The sequence below is a fragment of the Chrysemys picta genome, chromosome 8, assembly GCF_011386835.1.
Source record: "Chrysemys picta bellii isolate R12L10 chromosome 8, ASM1138683v2, whole genome shotgun sequence".
NCBI classification, from domain to species: Eukaryota; Metazoa; Chordata; order Testudines; family Emydidae; genus Chrysemys; species Chrysemys picta.
Window position 1 is genome coordinate 42,745,606 of NC_088798.1, and position 20,204 is coordinate 42,765,809.

Consider the following 20,204-nt stretch of genomic DNA (forward strand, 5'->3'; position numbering starts at 1 on the left):
AGAGCTTGGAGGGACTTATTTTTGTAAAATTTTGTAGAACTGTTAATTCTATTTTCCACTTTTCTGCCCTCTATCTCAAAGTCCCATAGCTTGAGCAGTCTTTCTGGCCAATGGGACAGCTCCCTCCAGGGATCCTAGAAATCCATTTGCCACAGAAGAATGCAGAATTTGTGTCTTTACAGAGAAACTTTAGTTTTTACATTTTGTGAAAAAATAAAAACATATATTAACTAAATTTTACTGAAAGTACCAATGTCTGTTATTGAATGCACGCAACCTCCCTCTCTTGTGGTTGATTTTTGAATGTGCTTTAAATTTACATAGCTAAACATATGCCAATAAACTGCTTCTGGTATATACAGCTTAGTGTTTTAATGCATCTCAAATTTCACTTCAGCTGCCACATGTAAGTTAATTAAAGTTATGAAAAGATGCCGAAAACTATAAAAATTATCCCTAAAGACAGTGTCATTGAGTTTGGCAAGGGCAAATTTCACGTTGCTGTTAATGTGCTGTTCTGTACCGTATGCAGCAGTGCTGTAAATTACGTTAGAAAGCAAACAGTTGTGGAACACATGGAAAGTGCTGAACAAACTGAATGAAAAGAAATAAAAACAAGAGGCTGAAACAGCAGGGCTATTGACAATGGTAAAGAAACAATACACTGTGACTAGATCACTCCAGCATTTAAAAAAAATAATTTTCTGAAAATGGAGAACAGACATAGAAGTATTTGTTATATGTAAGATATACACATTGCAATTCTATTAATTTTATTATAATGATTGATGGCACTGATAGGCTTTGAACTTGCTTGAAAATTGTAAATATAGCAATAAGACATTGTGTTCAACTGATATATAGGTATGTATGTTGTGGCTAGGGAAACTAAAGTTCAGTGTTTAATTTTAATCATGCAAAGACACAGATTTTTATGTTTTTTTTAATCAGAGAATTTTGGATTCTCTATCATGGAACACTAGGATCCCTGAATATTGCTCTTCAATTAGCCATGGGAGTCATTAAAGAGTAAGGTCTGAAGAACTCCCTCTCCTAAAAAACAATCAAGAGTTGAATGCTTTGGATCCAGTGTTCCTAAATCTTGCTGATCAATTAGGACTGACCTAGAATCTCAAGGCCAGATTGAAGGTGAGTCTTCTTCTGGCCCTTTCATTGTTTTTGTATGGCTTCTTTGGCTTACTTAGCTCTCTTAGATTCACACTTATTGTCAACATGTAACTTACACAGCCCAATGAGACTGACTGTGAGGGAATCTTAGCTGGTGTAACTCATAAGAAGATAAGAATGTAGTTTCTTTCTTTCTAGCAGGAAGGTGTAAGTTTAAAGCAGCCCCATCACTAATTGTAACTTACCCCTTCTTCTGGCTCCTCTACATGTAAGATGCACTCTTTAGACTCCCTTTTACATCAGTAAGTGTAGGTGAGCAGGTCTAAGAGTCTGCATGTACCTCACTTTAGACATCAGCTTTGATTCCACAATAGTAATGTGTTGATCTTTTCCTAGACTTGCTGTGTTGGCTATAGAAAAATTAAATTGTGATTTCTTTATAAGAAAAGAGAGAGAAGCTGTGGAGGTATAGAATGTTTTCTTTTAAATTGTTGGACTTCTATCAAGTCCAAATTTAGAATAAGATAATTTGAAGTCTTGTTTAAAATGGAGGATACTTGAATGTCACCGTTTGAAAAGATTAGCTAACTAAACGTAAGTTGACAGTACACTTGGAAGGGGTTACGGATCTCAAGGTCACACTTTGGCCACACTTCTTTAAGGACTGCTTGCTCAGCTCTCGAAAACACCAGAAGGTGGCAAAGAAATGCTGTTTTAGTATCAGAGATTACACAACTAGATAGCTCTGCAAGGGCTAAGGTTTTAGCATCTTTAATAAAAATAATCGAGGAATTGGAAAAAGATATCTGCAGATAGCTAGGGCTAGATCCTCATCTACAGGCAAGATAGGCTCTGCACAGCTGTGGGTGGGGAAATAAAGGTAGTTCTAAATCACCATTGTGTTTCTCTTGATCCCAGGGCTGATCCTCTCCCTATTATAACTTAGAACTGAGCCACAGTGGTGCTCTAAGTTACACTTAGCTGCCTATCCACCAAAAGGGTCATTCTGTCTGCTGAGGATCACTGAGGTGTAGAGATATTCTGCCCCTTTCTCGCAGGAATGCCCCCTGCTCCAGGAAATGGTGTTAGCGAGTGGCATAAAGCTGCTATGCCATCTGTGAAACTTCTGTGAAGCTGGTGCGTATGACAGCCGCCCTTCATACAGGATAAATGCAAGAAGCAGTTAAGCTCCTTTTTGGAGTAGGATAGCTGAAAAAATAAGAGCCATCCCCAAGACACATGCCTCATGCAAGACTGGTCAGAAACTGAACTATGGGAGCAGAAGGGTTTTGCTGAGCATTGTTTGATGAAAGTCTTTCTGGGAGCAGGATTGCATCAAAGTAGTATCGGTTGTATTCATCAATTTCTCCTCCTAACAGAAACAACCCCCAAGATCCTGAATATTGGGAACTGTTGGCTAACTGCTCAGGCCACAAGAGGCAACATCCCCTACCTAAAGGGACTATTTAGGAAGCCAGATAAGATGGCTTCCTGGCTACTTAGTGTTACTTGATTGGAGCTAAGAATCAGGCTCATAGAATCTCTCTGTATTTAACCAAATTGTGAGGAGAGTAAGAAATTTTAACAGTGTAAGTGCACTCTGAGAGCTACCAAGCATCCCATTTGCCCTTTGTAGCCAATGAGATTTTCAGCTGCTCAACATCTATGAAATTCAGGTCTTTATAGTAATTCTGCCAAATTAAAGGAAAAAAATTGACTTCAAAATTTTTGGAACAGTGATGTTCTTATTAAAATAACTTTATAGTGTTTGCCTTCATTTTTTATATTCTCAGACTTAGAGAACTATCCAAATTGTATTAATAGAGTTTCATGGTGGAATTAGAATTCCTATGAAACATGTTGAAATACATGAATGCTTTAAATAGCTTAAATAAAAATGTGCGTATTTTAGAATTCATGTTTTTATGTGGGACTATTCTCCGAATTCTAAATTACAAAATTTTCAGTCACGAGAAATAAAAATTGTTTTTCAATTCCTTCGAAAGTCATTGACAGATTTTGTCTGCTGGTAGTTAGCTAACAATTTGTCCCCCAAATTTGCAGATATGGTGGAGAACAAAAATATCTCAGGACCCATTTGTCTCTTCTACAGATTATTCCTTTGTATAAGAGGAAATTCTTGGGTTTGCACTCAGTAGGCTTTTTTTCCTCACTGTTGTGTTTAGAGAGTGGAGTATGCTATCTTGCAGAATGAGTAGAAACCTCAGGCCAAGGAACCAAAATATTTCCTGTTTTTCCAGGATCATCATGCAGAGGTGATTTTGCTCTTTTTTGTAAAGATAATGGTCCTTGAAGAAAGGTTTTTATAGTGCATATTTATAGAAACAACTTCCGACAGACCAAAGATTAAATATAAATTTCAGTTTATAATGTAAAAGGTCTATCATGGGCTGTGTGATTAAAATTGTAATTGTGTTGGAAAGGAAGTTTCTGATTCTTTGGTTACATGGTCAGTCATGCTGACAATTATTGTATGCAGTATGTCAGTATAGATATAAATTTACTACTATCTCAGGTGAAATAATATGATTTTTACCTTACTTTCATCTGCTGTAGCGAGAAGAAAATTATAAATGAAGAAAATGATACAAGCACTGTAAACAAAAGAATCCCTAAACCAAATTCTAAAAGAAATGCATTTAAGTATTCTGGAGATGATTTGGCCATTATTGTCATCATGTTAGGGTTTAATGAGCCTGGACAAGGAATCCACTGGCAATAGGTTTAACAGTTGTCTTTCTGATTCAATAGCTGTGACATTACTTCCCATGGAATTGAACTTGAATATTCTAGAATATAATAAGCACTTCTGCTTATTTTAAAGTCTTGTTTAAATGAGGCCAAGCATCACCTTTTAACTTTGTGTGGTGGGCCTCAGATCTGGAAAAAGGGGATGTGTGTGTCCCTTTATTCCAGTTCCTTATCTTCTTGCAGAATTCACTCTTTAGTCCATTAGATTGGTAAAAAGATGCTGTCCTATGGTGGTGAACCAGCAGGCTCTTTCTGCCATGACCAGATTATCTGGCATGTTTTGTTGGAATGTCTCTGGTGTCTTTTTCTCCAAGAATAAGATTAGATCATATTTGTTTTTGTCTGCAATGCAAGTATTTGAATGTGATCCTGCACCTGGTTTTCAAGTTGTAATCAATTGTAATTGTAATAAAAGTTAAGTAATTTATTTCATTTACTGTTTTAACATACTTTTCTTCTGTTTATAGCTTTGTCATCTTGAAGCACTGCCTGATCAAGGTGGTTTAGGTACCCTTCTTACAACATTCATGCAGGAGCTTCAGCCCTGATTCAGTGATGGACAAGTACATTTTTAAGTGCTTTTCTGAACCAGTGCCTTATTTTCCAATGTCTTATCTAGTATTGTAACAGACATTAGATTTCCTGGCTCCTCATATTTTTAGCAGCTCCATAAGCAAAGTTTCCTCTTGCTTTTTATTAACAGGTGACCTGAGGTATGATATCTTGGTCAACAGGAGAGAGTTGAAACCTCAGTTAAGTCTCTAAACCTGGCTGGAAAAATCCATCAGTGAGTTTTAAATTTTGTATATTTGGCAGCCACTGGGATTACAGAAAAGTATGCAGAACAAAGACCATAAAGCTAAAAAACAAATGCAAAAGTCCATCAAATGGGCATAGGTTAGCCCAAAATATTTAAATTGCTAATTTACATATATGGAAAAATATAACTTAATTTTTGGAAACTTCTTCTGACCAAGATATACACGACAGTTGGGAAGTACAAGTGATTTCACAAAAAGCTGACAACACTTAAGAAGCCTTAGTTCATTCAAAAGGCAGCAGCCCTTCTGTGTTCCAACACAGATAACCGGGAACACTTCACCTCATGTTCTGCCTTTTGTACCATTTCCCCTTTAAACACCACTCAAGTACAAGGCTTCATTTTATATTGAAAAACCCTCCACAGGCTGAACCAAAGCTATTGACATGAACACATTATGCTGAATGATAACCTCCCAAAATCAGACCAATCCTTTGAAACAGTGAAAGTTAACCATAAGATTGGGACTAGTGTGCATGGGAGACAAAATTTTCTTGGCAACTGGCCTGCAACTGTGAACCTTTTTTTGGAAGAGATTAGGATTACATTTCATTCTTGAAGGCAAAGAGTTGTTAAATCCAATTCTTCAACAGCTTTCTTGTGATAATAGAACACTGAGTTACATGTTAAATAAAATAAACATAAAATGGGGGATGAGGAGAAAATAGAAATCTGTATGCATTTTTTCTAAAATTTGTAAGGTGTTCAGCTACCATGATGAGCATGCTTTGAACAGATAGGTAAATTGATTAATCACACTTTGTTTATATTTAAACATAATACGAGAGAGCGTGAGAAAATGTATGATTTTTGGTGCCATGCTTTTATTTAACTGAAAGGAAAAACTACACTGTACCACATAAGTAGCAATATGACAATATTTTACATCACACTATTTGAAAAAATATGGAAGCAATGATCCACAGAAGTGGACAAGTAAGCACACAATACACTGTACATTTCTCAACAGTGCCCATTAAATCATAATTAAATAGCTGTATTTGGCTTTAAACAGCCAAACAATAAAAACGAACAGTCATACTAAAATTTAAAAAATTCAGTAGCAATTATGACTGTTAAAATTTGAAGTTTTGCTCTGGAAATTAAGATGAGTGTTTGGCAAATTCAGTCATAGCAACAATAATAATAATACCCCTGATGAAAGCACCAGTGTGTTCTGAAAAGATCAGTGATAAATGCTGGCCTTATGAAAAGCTTTTTTCCTTTTTTATTTTTTTAAACATGACCCCAACCAAAGATACAGTGTAATTAGAAAACTTTGCAGGCTTAAAAAAGAAAAAGCGTCCGTCTTCACTTTTCCTGTATTAAGAAAAATTTTAGACTGAGCAATGAACTTTTCAACTGCATTATTCATATTCTACCTTTAGACACTGCACATTTTTTTAACCTGTAGACAAATATGAACATAATACATTCAGTCATATTTTAAATGATTCAAAGAATCCCTGTGGCATGTATTTTAACTCACTTTGTTTAGATGGACGTGCATGTACTAGTGAGTATTGCAAGTGTTCAGTCAAATCCTAGGTCAGTTTTAGAAAGAAAAAGGCCTCCCATGATAAACCTTTATAAACATATTCATCATATCCACATCTATTAATTCCCTCTACCCGCACCCTACTCCAGCACTGACTTTTCTTGAACTAATTTTTACTATACAAAGTTCATCTAACAGTAGTTGTAAGAGCTAACAGGCAGAATGTGCAAACCCTCTTTCCCCTCTATATTTTTATATAATATATACATAATATGTATACACTTGAAATATAAGAGTTACATATCCTGATCATATACATGCAAACAGTAGGAATCAGCTAGCCACAAGTAGTTTTGAGCCACATACATCTTAAACATGTATTTTAAAGTGTTTTTTCTTTTTTTTACAGTTTTAACAAATATACATAAATATAAGAACATAAATTATAGTAAAATATTGACAGCATTTGAGAAAATGTTGATAAACAACCCAATGCATTTATGCCTAAGGCCTTATAATAATTAAAAAAGTACTGTTCTAAACTCTTTAAGGACATCTCATTTCTGAGAATCTTTTATATAAGTAAAAGAGTACATCATAGTAATGAGGCATTATTTCTCCCTAAGCAGTTCAATGAGAGAAATGTACATAATTTTAGTCTCTACTCCCCATGAAACAGAATGAACTACATAGTTATAGCATAATACTGTCTTTATATTTACACAGTTGTCACAACACAAACAAAACAGGATCATAAATCATTCAAATCTTTTCCTGAGAATGAGTTCGCCCCCCTCCCACCAACTAATCGTCTGGTACACGTTGCCAAAAAAACCACAGATTTGGGGGAGGTTTCAAGTTTGTAGTTTTTTCAGAACAGTGCTACACTGAAAATAATTATACAAAAGAAAAACACTAAGCACAATAGTGACTTGTGCAAAATAATGAAACAGTTATGAAATCAAAATGCAGCCCTTTGTAAATAATACTGAAATATGTTCCAATGGCTATTTTCAAAAATGTTTATATTTGTTATAAAGATTGAAATGTCAACCAGGTTCTTTGCCATACTTATTTTAAATGGATAAGAGATTCTCAAAATGTCATTTGTCAGAGTATGTAAAAAAAGTGATTTACTTTTTCAAAAGCTGGACAGACGGAAACCCATATCAGATGTCTATCCACAGTAACATTTGTTTAAGGCTGAATTGGGTAGAACTGAGGTGAAAAAAGCAGAGCTGGTTAGTGAATACTGTGACTCTCCTGAATATTTTAGTTGTTAAATAATTTAATCTGAAGGAAACCTCCCTTTAAGCAGCTCAAAGAATTCCCTTAATATTTAATTTAAAAAAAAATAAACAGACCAGTATTACAATGTTGAAATGGAACTGAAAATACTCAGTGCGATGGGTCTTTCAGTAATGATTAGAACATACAATGAGGGTCTTTCAGAACAAGACCAGGATGTCTTAGAATAACTATAGAGTGTTCTGTACCTCATAATAGACCATTTTTTTGTTTGTGTTTCATGATGGGATTCATTAGGTAAAATTCAATGACACTGAAAATAATAAGAAAAGTGAAGGAAAAAACAGCAAGAAAATTAAATTTCAAGACAAGCACAAACACAAAAGCATAAGGCAAGAAATGTAAAAAATGTAATTGCAGTCACTGCAGATGAACAACATTCAGTGCTTACGTATCTAATCAAAATATAGAGTAAATGTACCCTATAGTCTCTATTAGCACATACACATCTCCACACATGAATCAGACATTTCCATTATCACTTGTAGTTGTATCACCTAAGTGACAATCTTCTGTACTCCTAAATACTGTGTTTACATTCCAGTTGTGGATGATAAAAGAGCTTGTCCAATTTCAAGTTCTATAAGTCTTGTTGGCAACTAGAAGCCTATTTTCTATAGGCAGTAAAGATGAAGTGCAAGTTTACCACAATGTCTGAAGCAAATATTTTCCCCACTATGCCTTGGTAGGTAAGAGTTTTTTAGGAGTTACTGGTCTCTTGCTTTGCCACAAATGGCTGTGAATGGTAATTGCATCAACACTGGCAGACATAGTTTTAGCAGGTATGTGGCTAAATTGCTTCCTGTCAGAGTTGTATTTATATAGCCCCTCTATCATTTTCTTTGTGATTGATTTGGGGCCTATCCCAGTCAGCTTATTGATTTCTTCAGTGTCAGGGCAGTATGTATACAAAGATCTGAACTGGCAGCCAGAATCCCGGAATAGGATTAAGAAGTTATTGGCATCAGATTTCTCCATTTCCTTTAAAAGAAAAAGAAAAAACGTGTTTACAATGTGAAATTTATATTACATGTAGGAAACCCTCAACTCTAAGTTGTAGGGGGGTTTATTTTAAACACATTATAGGCTGAACTATAGTTCAAGTTGTAGAATACTTTCCATAAGACCCTGTTTTCAGTTGATTAAAGTTTTCCCAAGCTGAATTTTTGCATGCTGGATGTCTGCCTCAGGAAGAATTTTCATTTTTTATAAAAAATTAAGCTATAACTGTGCATCTGTTCCTAAGATGGAGGTAAGGGGAAAATTATTTTTTTTGCCCAGGTTAAAAATTATTACAACTGTTTAATTGAGAAGCTCTAGCACCTCCATACTTGGGAGCAGGGGTTTGCAATTTGCAAGGGAGGTTGCCCTAGTACTAAAGATATGCTTGTTGCCATTCCCTAAAAATCCACCCCAATTTGGCCAATCTATAAGTTTCTGAAAAATTGCAGTTAGCACATGGCCAGTAGAGGCTTGTTAGAGGCTGTAAGCCTTATGGTCTAAAGATCCCAGTTGCACGGATCATGATCCATCTGAAACAGCTCCTACTTGCTGACTAGACTGAGCCTGCTCAATTCTAGGGCTGCAGGAGTGGAGCATGACCTTCTCTGCAATTGCTCCTTTATACTGCTGGGAGCTGTTATGGTGCCAGGCACCAGCACTGCCAGCAGAGAGACGGTTTTTCCTGTGCTCATGCTGCCCCCTCTGCTTTCACCCAGATAGTATGGAGGAGAAGGAAGCATTCTGACATGAATACAGAGGGGTGAGGAGGGGGCAGAAGGTCTTATCTACTAGAGCACACATCCCTTCAGAATCTGGAATTGAACCCAGGACTCTTAAATCTTGACATTGCTCTGCTCTCAGCAAATAGCTATAAACCCACTGGCAAAGTGTGTGTCTCATACTACTCTGGTGGCTAGTGTACATTGAGGATAACAGTACTGTTACTACCAGTTACTCCATTAGGTTAAATAGTAGAGATCTGTGTTATGGATCTAAAAATCCCAACTCTGCTGATGACCGATATAGGTTTCACAAAATGGAATGGCTTTTTTTCAGTTTGCTTAAAAAAAAAAAAAAAAGTAGAAAATCATGTTTAAAAAACTCCCAAACCTGTTTAAAAAAAAAAGTTAGGTTGCTAAATCAAGCATTTAAAAGTTGCAAATGCCAGAATTAAGATTGCCTGTGCATATAAGTAATTCAGTCTCCTTCAGCATAAGCATTATGATACTCTTTAATTACATGATCCTATAGAATTGTTTCCATAATTCCGCTTGCTCTTTTGGTCCTTTACTCACAGAGGGGACAGGCTCGGGATCACTGAGACTACTCTAGCCATCCACAAAGCATTTACACAGCCTTGGGAGGAAGATTCCTTTCCACTCTTCCCTCCACCCTGGTATGTCTCCCTAATGTCCAAAGGTGGCTGGATTTAATCCTTTTTTTAATCATCAGAAGGAAAATCTCCTTACCTCCAATATTTTTTTCTTCTGACCTTCATTTACTTTTCCAGCCAAGCAACAATGAGCCAGAGCATTCTGAATAATATGCTTATTGGATTTTGCACTGGGTTCTTTGTAGAGCTTTGGTCCTATGAAACAGAATTGACAAATCAGCTAAGTGATTCAATAAGCTATACAGAAAGCAGTCTTGAGCACCATGAGACACTTTTTCCATGTATCATTTGTGTATGTAACAATACAATCCTAGCACCCACAAAAGAAATAAGTAGAGATCAGACCTGTTACACACATGCATTGATTGACTGCTATTCTTCTGTTACTGTATCACAGGATTATATATGAATATAATGTGGTACAACTGTCAAAACTGAAAAAAGATGGTTTTTTTAAAATATTACTAGATTCACTCAATGATATGTCCTTCAGCATTAGATCATGATAGGGGCATTTTAGGGAACTATCTTGAATATGCCTCATAAAAACTGTTCACATGATAATCTACTAATGATCAAATACTTTGTATTTAAAAAAAAAATCCTTCAACCAACTAGGAGGAGTAGTAGTTTCATTTCTTCCTCTGACCCTAGTTTTGAAGCGTGAAACAGATAACAGTGAGTTGCTGCAGTGTTTAGAGTTACTGGTCTCCTGCCTTCTGGGATTTGAGTCTTGTGGAACCCCAACTGTGACTTGCCCATAATGAAGGCGGAAGGTCTTGGTGCTGATTCTGACAGGTCATTCAAGGCAGCCTGAAGGGCTTGTTCCATCTGGAATGACTAGAAACTGTCTCTGCTTTGGTTTCTGACAGGTGTGCAGTGTAGGGTTGTGAGCTGTAGAGAGGTTGATAGTATCCCCCTTTTGCTGACTTTAATTGGTGACCCAGTCCTATGGAAAAGCCATAAATTGGAAGAAAATTTTACTGCAAAAAGTTTAAGCAAAGACCAATTCCCCCAGATGAAAACTGTATCAAGTATATTTTTGTATAAACTGTTCTTTGGGGTGGGGATGTAACCTATTGGCATCAAAGCAACATGTGAAGCCTAAGAACCAGAGGCCCTCTAGAAGATGTTTGGCTCTTCACCCTAACAATAATTTTGAGGGATTGGTCAATGGAGAATAGATTCAGCAATTTATCTTCCTATTTGAGTCAAGACACTTTGAAAGGAGGCATAGTTATGAAGACAAAAAGCAACATAATCTTAAAGGCCACCAATGATTTAAAATCAATATAAACTTTCACTGTCTCATACTAACTAACTGACTGTTTGGAGGGAAGAACAGAATCAATGGGAAAAGATGTAAGAAATCCGATTTATAAACCACAGAGTATTCAAAATTATGTGGCAAAAGACCCTGATTGAGTTTCTTAAAAAAATCATGCTGCATTTAAAAACAAAGTCTGAAAAGTTAAAAAAACAAAACCCCAACCTTTAGGCAATGGGTCTTAATTGAGAGAACTAAAGGAGACAACCTAAGTCCAGTGTTAGTACCTGTATTAGACTTAATCCTGAGGAGATGCGAGGAAGCGATTAAGTTGGTTGAAAGTGCTCTCAAAGATTGGTAGATAAGTACTGTGCAGTATCCAGATTGTAAATTTGGCCTCTTCTGTAGTTATTGCAGTAGTGTTGAAGAGGAAAATAGTTTATTTTCAGAACATACAAATTTCTCAGCATAGCTAGAGCTGCACAGCCTCATAGGTCAAATTAACCTCCTTAAAAGCTTGTTTATCTAGAATACCTGTTGATACTTCAGAGTTATTCTTTGCCAGACTGAGCGATATTACATGGACAAAAACACAGATTTTATTATTATAACAATACAAGACATTTTGTAATATCACATGCTACACACACGGAAAAAGAGGATGACGATGATGTCACTACTGTTAGACTCATAGGGCACTGAAATATTAGAAGCAAGGCAGTAGAAAGTTTTTAATATGTCTTAGTTTTTAAAGAGGGGTCTATTTTGAAACAAGATGTAAACTATGGTGTATGGTTGGCTTTTAAACAATTCTTCAATTCTTTTATATTTAAATTTATATTACTGAATAGATTTTTTTCTCCTATGGCAATTATATTTTTCTCTTTGAAGCTTCTGGTTACAACTGATCTCATATTTTCTACACTTTCCTCCCCTTGCTATAGAAACAATTTTAATAGGACCTGCATAAAGTTACTTAGGTGAGTGTTTGCAGGATTTGTCCTAAATTTGTAGTTTAGTCTGTTTATTTAATACACCACATTTCCTATTGTATCAATATTTTTTATTTTATATATTAAATTACGCCATTTTTAGACAGTCTAGACATTTGCTTCTTTATTATAGAAGATTAATTTCAAGAATTTAAGGAAGAGTCACGTTGTAGGAATGGCAAATAAAGGAGAACCAAAACTTCCCATACACAGACCCTTCTTTATACCCAAACATTTCCCTAAGAACATTACCAACACTGACCTGTGTATTCTGTAGCAGAGGCCACTGAAGAAGTTGTAGATGCATTTTCCCAATCTTTTTCCCCATTGCGACTACCACAACGACTTGGAGATAAGAATCCTTCCACAGACTCAGACCTAAAAATGTACAAAAATATGTTTTCCTTTCAGAACTGAGTAGAACATATCTATGAAAAAGTCCCCTTATTTTCAGCAGAATGGCCTTTTAAGATCAAAAGAAAACTTAGAATCAGATGTGCCAAACCCGCGGGGGGGGGGGGGGGGGGGGGGGGGGGGGGGGAGAACAGAAATTGGGCTTGTTTTTGGCTTAATTGGCTTCTGAGTTGCTTGTTGGCTAGTTTTTGGCTTGTAACTTGTTTGGCTTGTAGCTTCTTTTTTTTTTTTTGATCGGCTCCCGGCAACCGGGGGGCAAGCAGGGGGAGGGTCAGGGTCGCACAGCAGGCCCACGACAGTCCCAGACTTCACGCTGGGGGGATCTAGTCACATAGAGTGTTGTGGTTCTTAGGGATTGGCTTGTTTTGAAATGGGATTAGCTTGATTTTTGGCTTGCTGTGAAAGTTGGGGTGCTTATTTACCATGTGAAAGTTGGCAACTGTGCTTAATTACTATGATAGAAGACAGCAGGATATGAAATGTAGACTAAAAGCCAAAAGCCGTAATGAAGAATTAGAAGGATTCTACCTTCTACCAGAAGAATTAGAGGAGCAACTCTGTATGTTTACCTTCTGTCACATGTATTATTTAAGGTGTTCCAAAAAGATATTACTAAGAGTAATAGTAGTATGAAATTGTAGACTATACATCAAGGAAAGAGTTCTAACAAAATCTATTAGACTGTAGAACAGTCGTACTGAATTTTGCTTGACTCATTTAAAACTACACTGAGCAAAACATTTGAGAATTTTCCATAGGGAAAAAGCCTGCTCTTGACAGGATGATTAATTAGAAGTACAAGGTCTGTTTTCCCATTTCTACTGATGATGGCATTATTATAGCAGCTGCCAGTAAGGACTGCAATAGTTAAGGCTGCAAAACAGTTTCCATTATAACCTTTTGTTTAACACTAACCATTGGGGATGAAATAATCAATGCTTTGTCCTTAAATCAGGGGAGTCATTTGCTATGGGGCAAGGAAGGGAGTTCTCCCCCTTGACCTTTATTTGCTCCCCCTGACTTTTCATAAGCTTATAAATCTTCCACTTTTTGCCCTCCCCCAGACTTTGCAGGATATAATGTAATTACATATAATGTTCTATATGCTGACACCACCTTATCCTCCCCTTCAGCCTCTCCTGAATTTTTATGAAACGACACTCCGCTCCAAATGTGAATATTTGTATGTGTGGAAAGTGTGAGCAAAATCCCTTCAGCTATATTTTTTCTGTTAAATTCTAAATTTCTTTGAATGGGACTACTACAAAAATTGGTCAAGTTTGAAACTTGGCAGGGATGTGGTCCTGAACAAGAGAAAGGCCTTGCTTGAAGAAATTAAGAAAAAAAAGTGATTTTTAAAAACATTTTCTGACCACATTCAATTGACATCTGGTAGAATCTTAGCAGCTAATTAAGCTTAATTTCACTTGTAATATCACTGTACTTTCACTCTACTCAGCCTGTGCATGAGGGAGATTGCAAAATGTCTTTATGAAATTCACACAGTACAATCCTCAAAAAAAAAAAAAAAAAAAACCCCAAAAAACACCTTTAACTCTCTGACATGAGGAAAAAAGGAGAAAATTATGGCAATTCCCCCCCTTCCCTACCCCAACCAAAAATAAAATACAATCAATTATCCTGAAAATTCCATGCCTCTCATCAATTTTTACTGGATTCTACAACATTCTGAAACTCAAGCTCTGAATCACATCTGAAGCCACAGTAAGATGCATGGGTACCAGTCATTGTTACTTCAGTGCAGCACATCTGCACTAAGGTTTTGCACAAGTACAGGTAAATCCATGTGGCTAACCTGGTGTAAATAAACCCATTGTAGACAAGGCTTTATTTTTTTCTGTAGAATAGCTAAATATAGTTACAGTACACCTCCTCTCAAATAAAACCAATAGTTTCAAGAGATGTCAAATACACAATACATTTAATTAAAAGAATTTATGCACTACTGTGACAAGCAATGAGCCAGTGCTCAAAGCATGAAGAAAAGTGAGGCAGCAGCTCATTAAAGCTACAGGGCTGGTCACAGTTGAGAAGTAAAGCACGGTGGCAGTAAATACAGGATAGAGTTGGGTTAAGTCTGATCTGAGCCTCGGAATAACTACCTTTCCTTTTTTTTCTTCTCCTCTCTTCTTGAATGTAATTGTATGAACTTCTGTTTATTTAATTCAATCTTTCATTATATCATTTTCAAGTGAAAACACCACACTGGCTTTTAACTCACAATAAATTCTGGTATTCAGCCTAGGCTGGTGAAAAAAATACCAGTTAAATTCTGGTGAGCTCCTGACTACTTTTGTGCAGCCACTAAGAAAAACAAAGAACACAACTCTATCAAATCAGCAAAAAAGTACTATGGCATATAAACTGACAACATGTGAACAAAGAATCTATACGTTGAGTCCAAATCTCAAGGAGGTGAATTAAAGAGATAGCACTGATAGCACATCCACTGGATTTTACTTTTGCACTCATTCACAGCTGCACAATCAGCAGCACTTGTGAAAATTAACACACATAACTCAGTTCTTCATCAGCCGACAGCGTGAAGGATCAGTGTTTCAGATCAAGAAAGAGTATCAGTTGTCAGAATATAAAATATGCAACTTTGGTACTTTAAGCATTTTAGTATGTATGCCAGTTTTCTGAAGATAAACACCAATTTATATTAAATAAAGGTGTTATTGCAGCTTTACCTTGGTGTTCTCTTGCCTGACTGCATGCTGTCATTGTCTCCTGTGTTCAGTGATGCCAATGAGAGACTAGATACTGAAAAAACACGATAAAGTTGTGAACCTGGATAAAAACAAAGTTAAAATTCATGAAAAAGCAGGCAAATAGTAAAGAGCCTGTTCATTAGACACAACACCAGCAGAGGGAAACTGATAAGTGTTCTTATTTCTATATACAGTATGCCTGCATGCATATGTCGCACAGTTAATCCATGTATTTACAGACACAATACCAATGGAACTTATTTGAATCTGGAGTTTTCTGAGGCTAAGCATAAATGTGAAATATAGAGCTGAAATATGGGATTAAAGGTGCAAAATCAGCAAAGCAGGTCTAGTTACAATGGAATTAATTTCCCATTATAAACTAGAAATTTGAATGGATTGTTATGGAGCATTTTGAATTGCACTGAAATAAGGTGGAGGGTAACAACCAGCCATGACACAGCACACATGGGACGACAGTGAAGGATATGGAAACCTTACTGCTAAAAACACAAATGAGGACATTGCACTTTCCTCTATCTGTAAATTGTTAATATTTTCTTTGAAATCATTATTCTAAATTATTAAATAATTAATGACATGCTACACTTTTCCATAGGACTGTTCTCACAGGGATCACAACTACACATGCACTAAGTCAGGCAAGTAGGTGAAGTAGTCATAATAAAAACACACCAGAACATAAAGGTAACCTTTCAGATGTACTTTAGTTTTTGTCTATGATGAAGCAGCAGCTTAAGGACTCTTACCTTATAGTCACCATTTTATTTATTAATCTCACATCTCCCAAATGTTCTACTCGTTTTTAGCTCTACAGGTGCAAGGAAGAGGTTAGTGGCTGGAAAGAATACATGAGCGTGCACAAAATCGTGCCAGACATTAGTGCTTTTGCTGGTGTTCATCTAGCAAACCTTTGTGTTTTCTTCTTATATGCATGCATGCATAATATATCAGCAACATTTGTCATCATTAGCTTCCATTTGTAAATTCTACTTTTTCCAATTCAGTCACATGCAGCTTCAAAAATTGTACATCAGTTTAGCATGAGGCTAATCTATGCATATTTTAGTTAGTACCACAATTCAAGCTGGTGTTTTAGCATGAACAGACTCTTTTTCTACACCGATATTTGTTACCTGGTGGACCTTTAACTGGAGTTTTGGGTGATTCAATATGATCTCTATGAATAGATTTTGGACGTGGCTTTTTTTGTTTGGATGAGTGTGGGCGTGGCTTTATTACAGTATCCATTTCTTCCATGAGCTTCAGCTGTTTCCGTCTCATATATTCTTGCTTAATAAATTCTCTACGTGCTCTTTCATCTTCTTTCTTTTGACGTTCTTCCTCTGACTTGCGCCTAAGAAATCATGAAATAAAGTTTTAGTAGAAAACTTTCCTTTGTAAAAAGACTAGCAGTTGTAACCACCATAATACTAGTGACAGGGGAAAAAATGGCTATTCCAGAATCTTTGAGTTCTCGTATACAAGTAAGATGAACTGGTCTATTCTCAGTTTTCAAACAGTTTAAAAACTTAACACACTTGAATGTTATTATTGGAAAAATTAAGACCATACTTCAGATTGTGGAATTTTTGGATTTAATTGTTTTAAAAAAAGTTTTCCATTATAAATAAATAAAGATATTCCATTTCCTAGAACTGGAAGGGACCTTGAAAGGTCATTGAGTCCAGCCCCCTGCCTTCACTAGCAGGACCAAGTACTGATTTTGCCCCAGATCCCCAAGTGGCCCCCTCAAGGATTGAACTCACAACCCTGGGTTTAGCAGGCCAATGCTCAAACCACTGAGCTATCCCTCCCCCCATTTATTTATTGAGAGCTTGTCTTTCTTTTCACCATAGATTTTGGACCTGTTTTAAATTGTATCAGGGAAATCAGAAGATTTGAGTCCAGATCTGCAGCTGATATAAATTTGCCAGTTTACATCAACAGAGGATCAACTTTTCATCCCCACTGTAGATGTAAATAACGGGATGAAAAAGGTTATCTACTTGTATAGTATGGTTCAAACCCTACCCTCAAATACATATGAAAAATTATTCTTTCATTCAAGTGGAATTGTGAATAGATAAGACAGAATATCCTCTTAGTCTTTAACTCAGTTTGCCAGTACCAGAACTCCCTGAAATCAATTGGTTTAAATAAAGTATTGGGCTCACAGTGGAAAAAGGATTTGTTGTGGAAAACAAAGAAGGGAGACCTCATTGCATTATGATTACAATTTTTGCCATAGCAAAGATTCTCATGTATATTATTATTGCTTATGTTGCAATTAGAATATGCAATTAGCTTTACCTTGTCTCTTCCTTCTTATGTTCTAGCTCTGCTTCTAGCTGCTGCTTTCGAAGTAGAGTCTCTCTTTCCCTTCTCAACCGTTTCTCCAGTAATGCTGCCCGTTTCACTGCCATATCATTTTCTGCCTTTTGATCATCCTAGTAGCAACAATATTTAGGAAGAAATAGATTAGGAGATTTTAAGATAATTTGATTCTGCATATGGTATACTTCAGGTCACTAAAAGTCTACATTTTTTAGATTGTGTTGATATAATCTATTAAATATCCTTATTGAAAAATCTTCCAATATCTTTCCCCTACCCTATGGAAAACCAAACCAAACCTCCAAAACCAACCCCCAAAACCGTACCAGTACACACTTGGAAATTATTTAGTTATGTCAAAGAAGTATTTATACTTCACTTATATCAACAATGGAGATAATGACTAAAGTGGTGAAACCTATACAGATCTAACTATCAAACCATAGCAGGAGGAAACGTCCACTTGAGGAGTAGCACATGGAGACACGAACAGCTGCCTCCAACTTAAGTCACTGGGACCTGTTTATGAGGGCACCCCCCAGCTAGATCAGCAGCACATCTCTCTGCCCTTGAAGACAAAAAAGCTTCAAAGATCTCATTCCATTCCAAAACAAAAGGGGAAAAGAGCAACCAGGGGTTGATTGGGGGGGCATTATGAAGTTTATCCCAACATTAATTAAAAAAATGTGTTACTGTCATTTATATCACATATCCTTACTAGAAAGCTAGTTAAGAAATTTTATTAATGTTCATATAATGCATTGAACTTGTCAAGTGCTGCACAGCTAAAGTGACAGTCTTGGTTATTTTTATGATGTATTGGTGCTTTAGGAACTTCTTTCATCATATTTCAGATGTCCCAGATTTTCAGTTCATCTATGTGAAAGGGGCTGTCTACTCAAAATTCACTGAAAGCTGCTCTGAGGTTTTGAATGTAAGCAAAGATGGTCAACAGGCAGAATGCAGGTGAGGATGACTAAAGCATAAAATAAGGCACCAATCCTGAAAACGTGCTTATCTTAAGTTTATGCACTGAGTAGTCATACTAAACTCAGGAGTCTGGATCCAAAGCCCTTTGAAGTCAATGGGAGTATTTTCATTAATTTCAATGGGTTGTAAATCAGGTCCTCAGTGCCTGTTTGCAGAATTGAGGCCCAACTGATTTATTTCTATAATAACAAAAATCTAAACATTTGCATAAGAATACCACAAAAAGGAAATAAGAAATAACTCAGTATTTACTTTTTCTGACATACTACAGGGGGTTTATATTTGTTAAATTAAATTAAAGGCCATCTCACATTATCTCCTGCAGTTACATAATCCTATTCAGATCCAACGGCACAAACACTTGCAGAGTCCCATTAGCTTCAATGAGATTCCACATGAGTGGAGGTGTCCATATTAGTGGACCTTAGTGCAGGACTGGGGTCTTACATTGCACTCTACACACTCACAAACTCTTTAAAAAAACAACAACCAAAAACAGAACAGAATTTGTAATGGGAAAGATCTTGAAGAATGTGCACAAATTGCTGCTCATCAGATGAATGCAAATAATTCTAATTTCTTTCCAAATGGTGAATTCAGGGCATATTAAAACAGGAGATACTAAGGTTTGCCATTATTACTCTAAGTTAGCTTGTATAGTTGTACTATAACAGGAACCAAGGCACTATCGTATGAAACTCAAGGGGTGCAGGAATGAACACAGGAGTTTCACTTTCAGTTAACTGTAGGCTGTGCATGTGGAGACGATGACAATTTTCCAGGAGGAGCATATGACTATGCAATACATAAAGCAATCTCTGCTGGCCAATTCAGTATCTTTTGTTAGCACCATGGATTGGTTTCCAGAGGGAGATAGGGCATGCATATTGTGGATGGAGCAGTTTCAGTGATGAATGGAAAAGGGAATAAAATATGCTAAAACTGTGCTCCTGGGCCATGAGAGGGCAGTCTCAATTCGGTATTACTTTAAATATATGGTATTCAAACAGTGCAATGCAAGATTTTGTGTAATGCAAGAAAAATTTTGAAGCCTACATTCAAGACAGTAGTGGCTTTCGGCATCCAAACTGCCTTTTTAAAATGCACATTTTGATTAAAAGATTCTGCCTACACATAAGTATTTTAGTATACAACATGTTCATTTTTTTAACTACACATATAAAATGTGACACTTTTAAAATACACAGAGTACTCTAAGGAGAAGAAATTTCCAAAATCTTATAGAACTGTTTGTCAGGAGATAAAGGACATGAAAGAAATTTGTTTATGTGTGGACACTAAAGCTTGTGTTAAAAGAAAAAAAGTGTGCCTATATTCAATATACTCCCCTCCTCCGAAAATCCCCAAACATCTTTTCAACTTTATGAATTGAAAGAGGTGGTGAAAATTGCTGGCAGATTTTGACAGTCCCTGTGATCCCAAATCAATCAGGAGTCACAAAGGCTGAGACACACTTTTAATCACTACATGCAGTTGGCCTCAGTGGAAAGTGGTTATTGAAAAGTC

General features: G+C 36.4%; 2 protein-coding genes across 22 annotated transcripts in view; one reads left to right on the forward strand and one right to left on the reverse strand.

The window, feature by feature from the left end:
- The window catches only part of LOC101938687 (myb/SANT-like DNA-binding domain-containing protein 2), a 98,333-nt gene that overhangs the window by 11,470 nt on the left and 66,659 nt on the right, over window positions 1-20,204 (forward strand). The window contains exons 3-5 of one of the 5 annotated variants that reach the window (XR_010589734.1): window positions 952-1,149; window positions 3,315-3,404; window positions 4,368-4,492. The gene's annotated coding sequence lies outside the window, so the exon portion shown is untranslated. Of the gene's footprint in view, window positions 1-951; window positions 1,150-2,507; window positions 4,333-4,367; window positions 7,272-20,204 lie in introns of those variants that run through there. The other 4 variants (XR_010589732.1, XR_010589736.1, XR_010589733.1 and 1 more) reach the window with 4 other exon arrangements.
- CAMSAP2 (calmodulin regulated spectrin associated protein family member 2) overlaps window positions 7,862-20,204 on the reverse strand; it is a 163,595-nt gene continuing 151,252 nt past the window's right edge. For 8 of the 17 annotated variants that reach the window (XM_008164300.4, XM_008164303.4, XM_065554329.1 and 5 more), the window contains 6 exons: window positions 17,664-17,800; window positions 16,487-16,707; window positions 15,309-15,408; window positions 12,443-12,558; window positions 9,998-10,116; window positions 7,862-8,507 (listed from right to left, as the gene is read on the reverse strand). In XM_008164300.4, the coding sequence (XP_008162522.2) occupies window positions 8,202-8,507; window positions 9,998-10,116; window positions 12,443-12,558; window positions 15,309-15,408; window positions 16,487-16,707; window positions 17,664-17,800 (999 nt within the window). In that variant the 3' untranslated portion in view covers window positions 7,862-8,201. Of the gene's footprint in view, window positions 8,508-9,997; window positions 10,117-10,679; window positions 10,871-11,475; window positions 11,591-12,442; window positions 12,559-15,308; window positions 15,409-16,486; window positions 16,708-17,663; window positions 17,801-20,204 lie in introns of those variants that run through there. The other 9 variants (XM_008164301.4, XM_065554323.1, XM_065554325.1 and 6 more) reach the window with 5 other exon arrangements.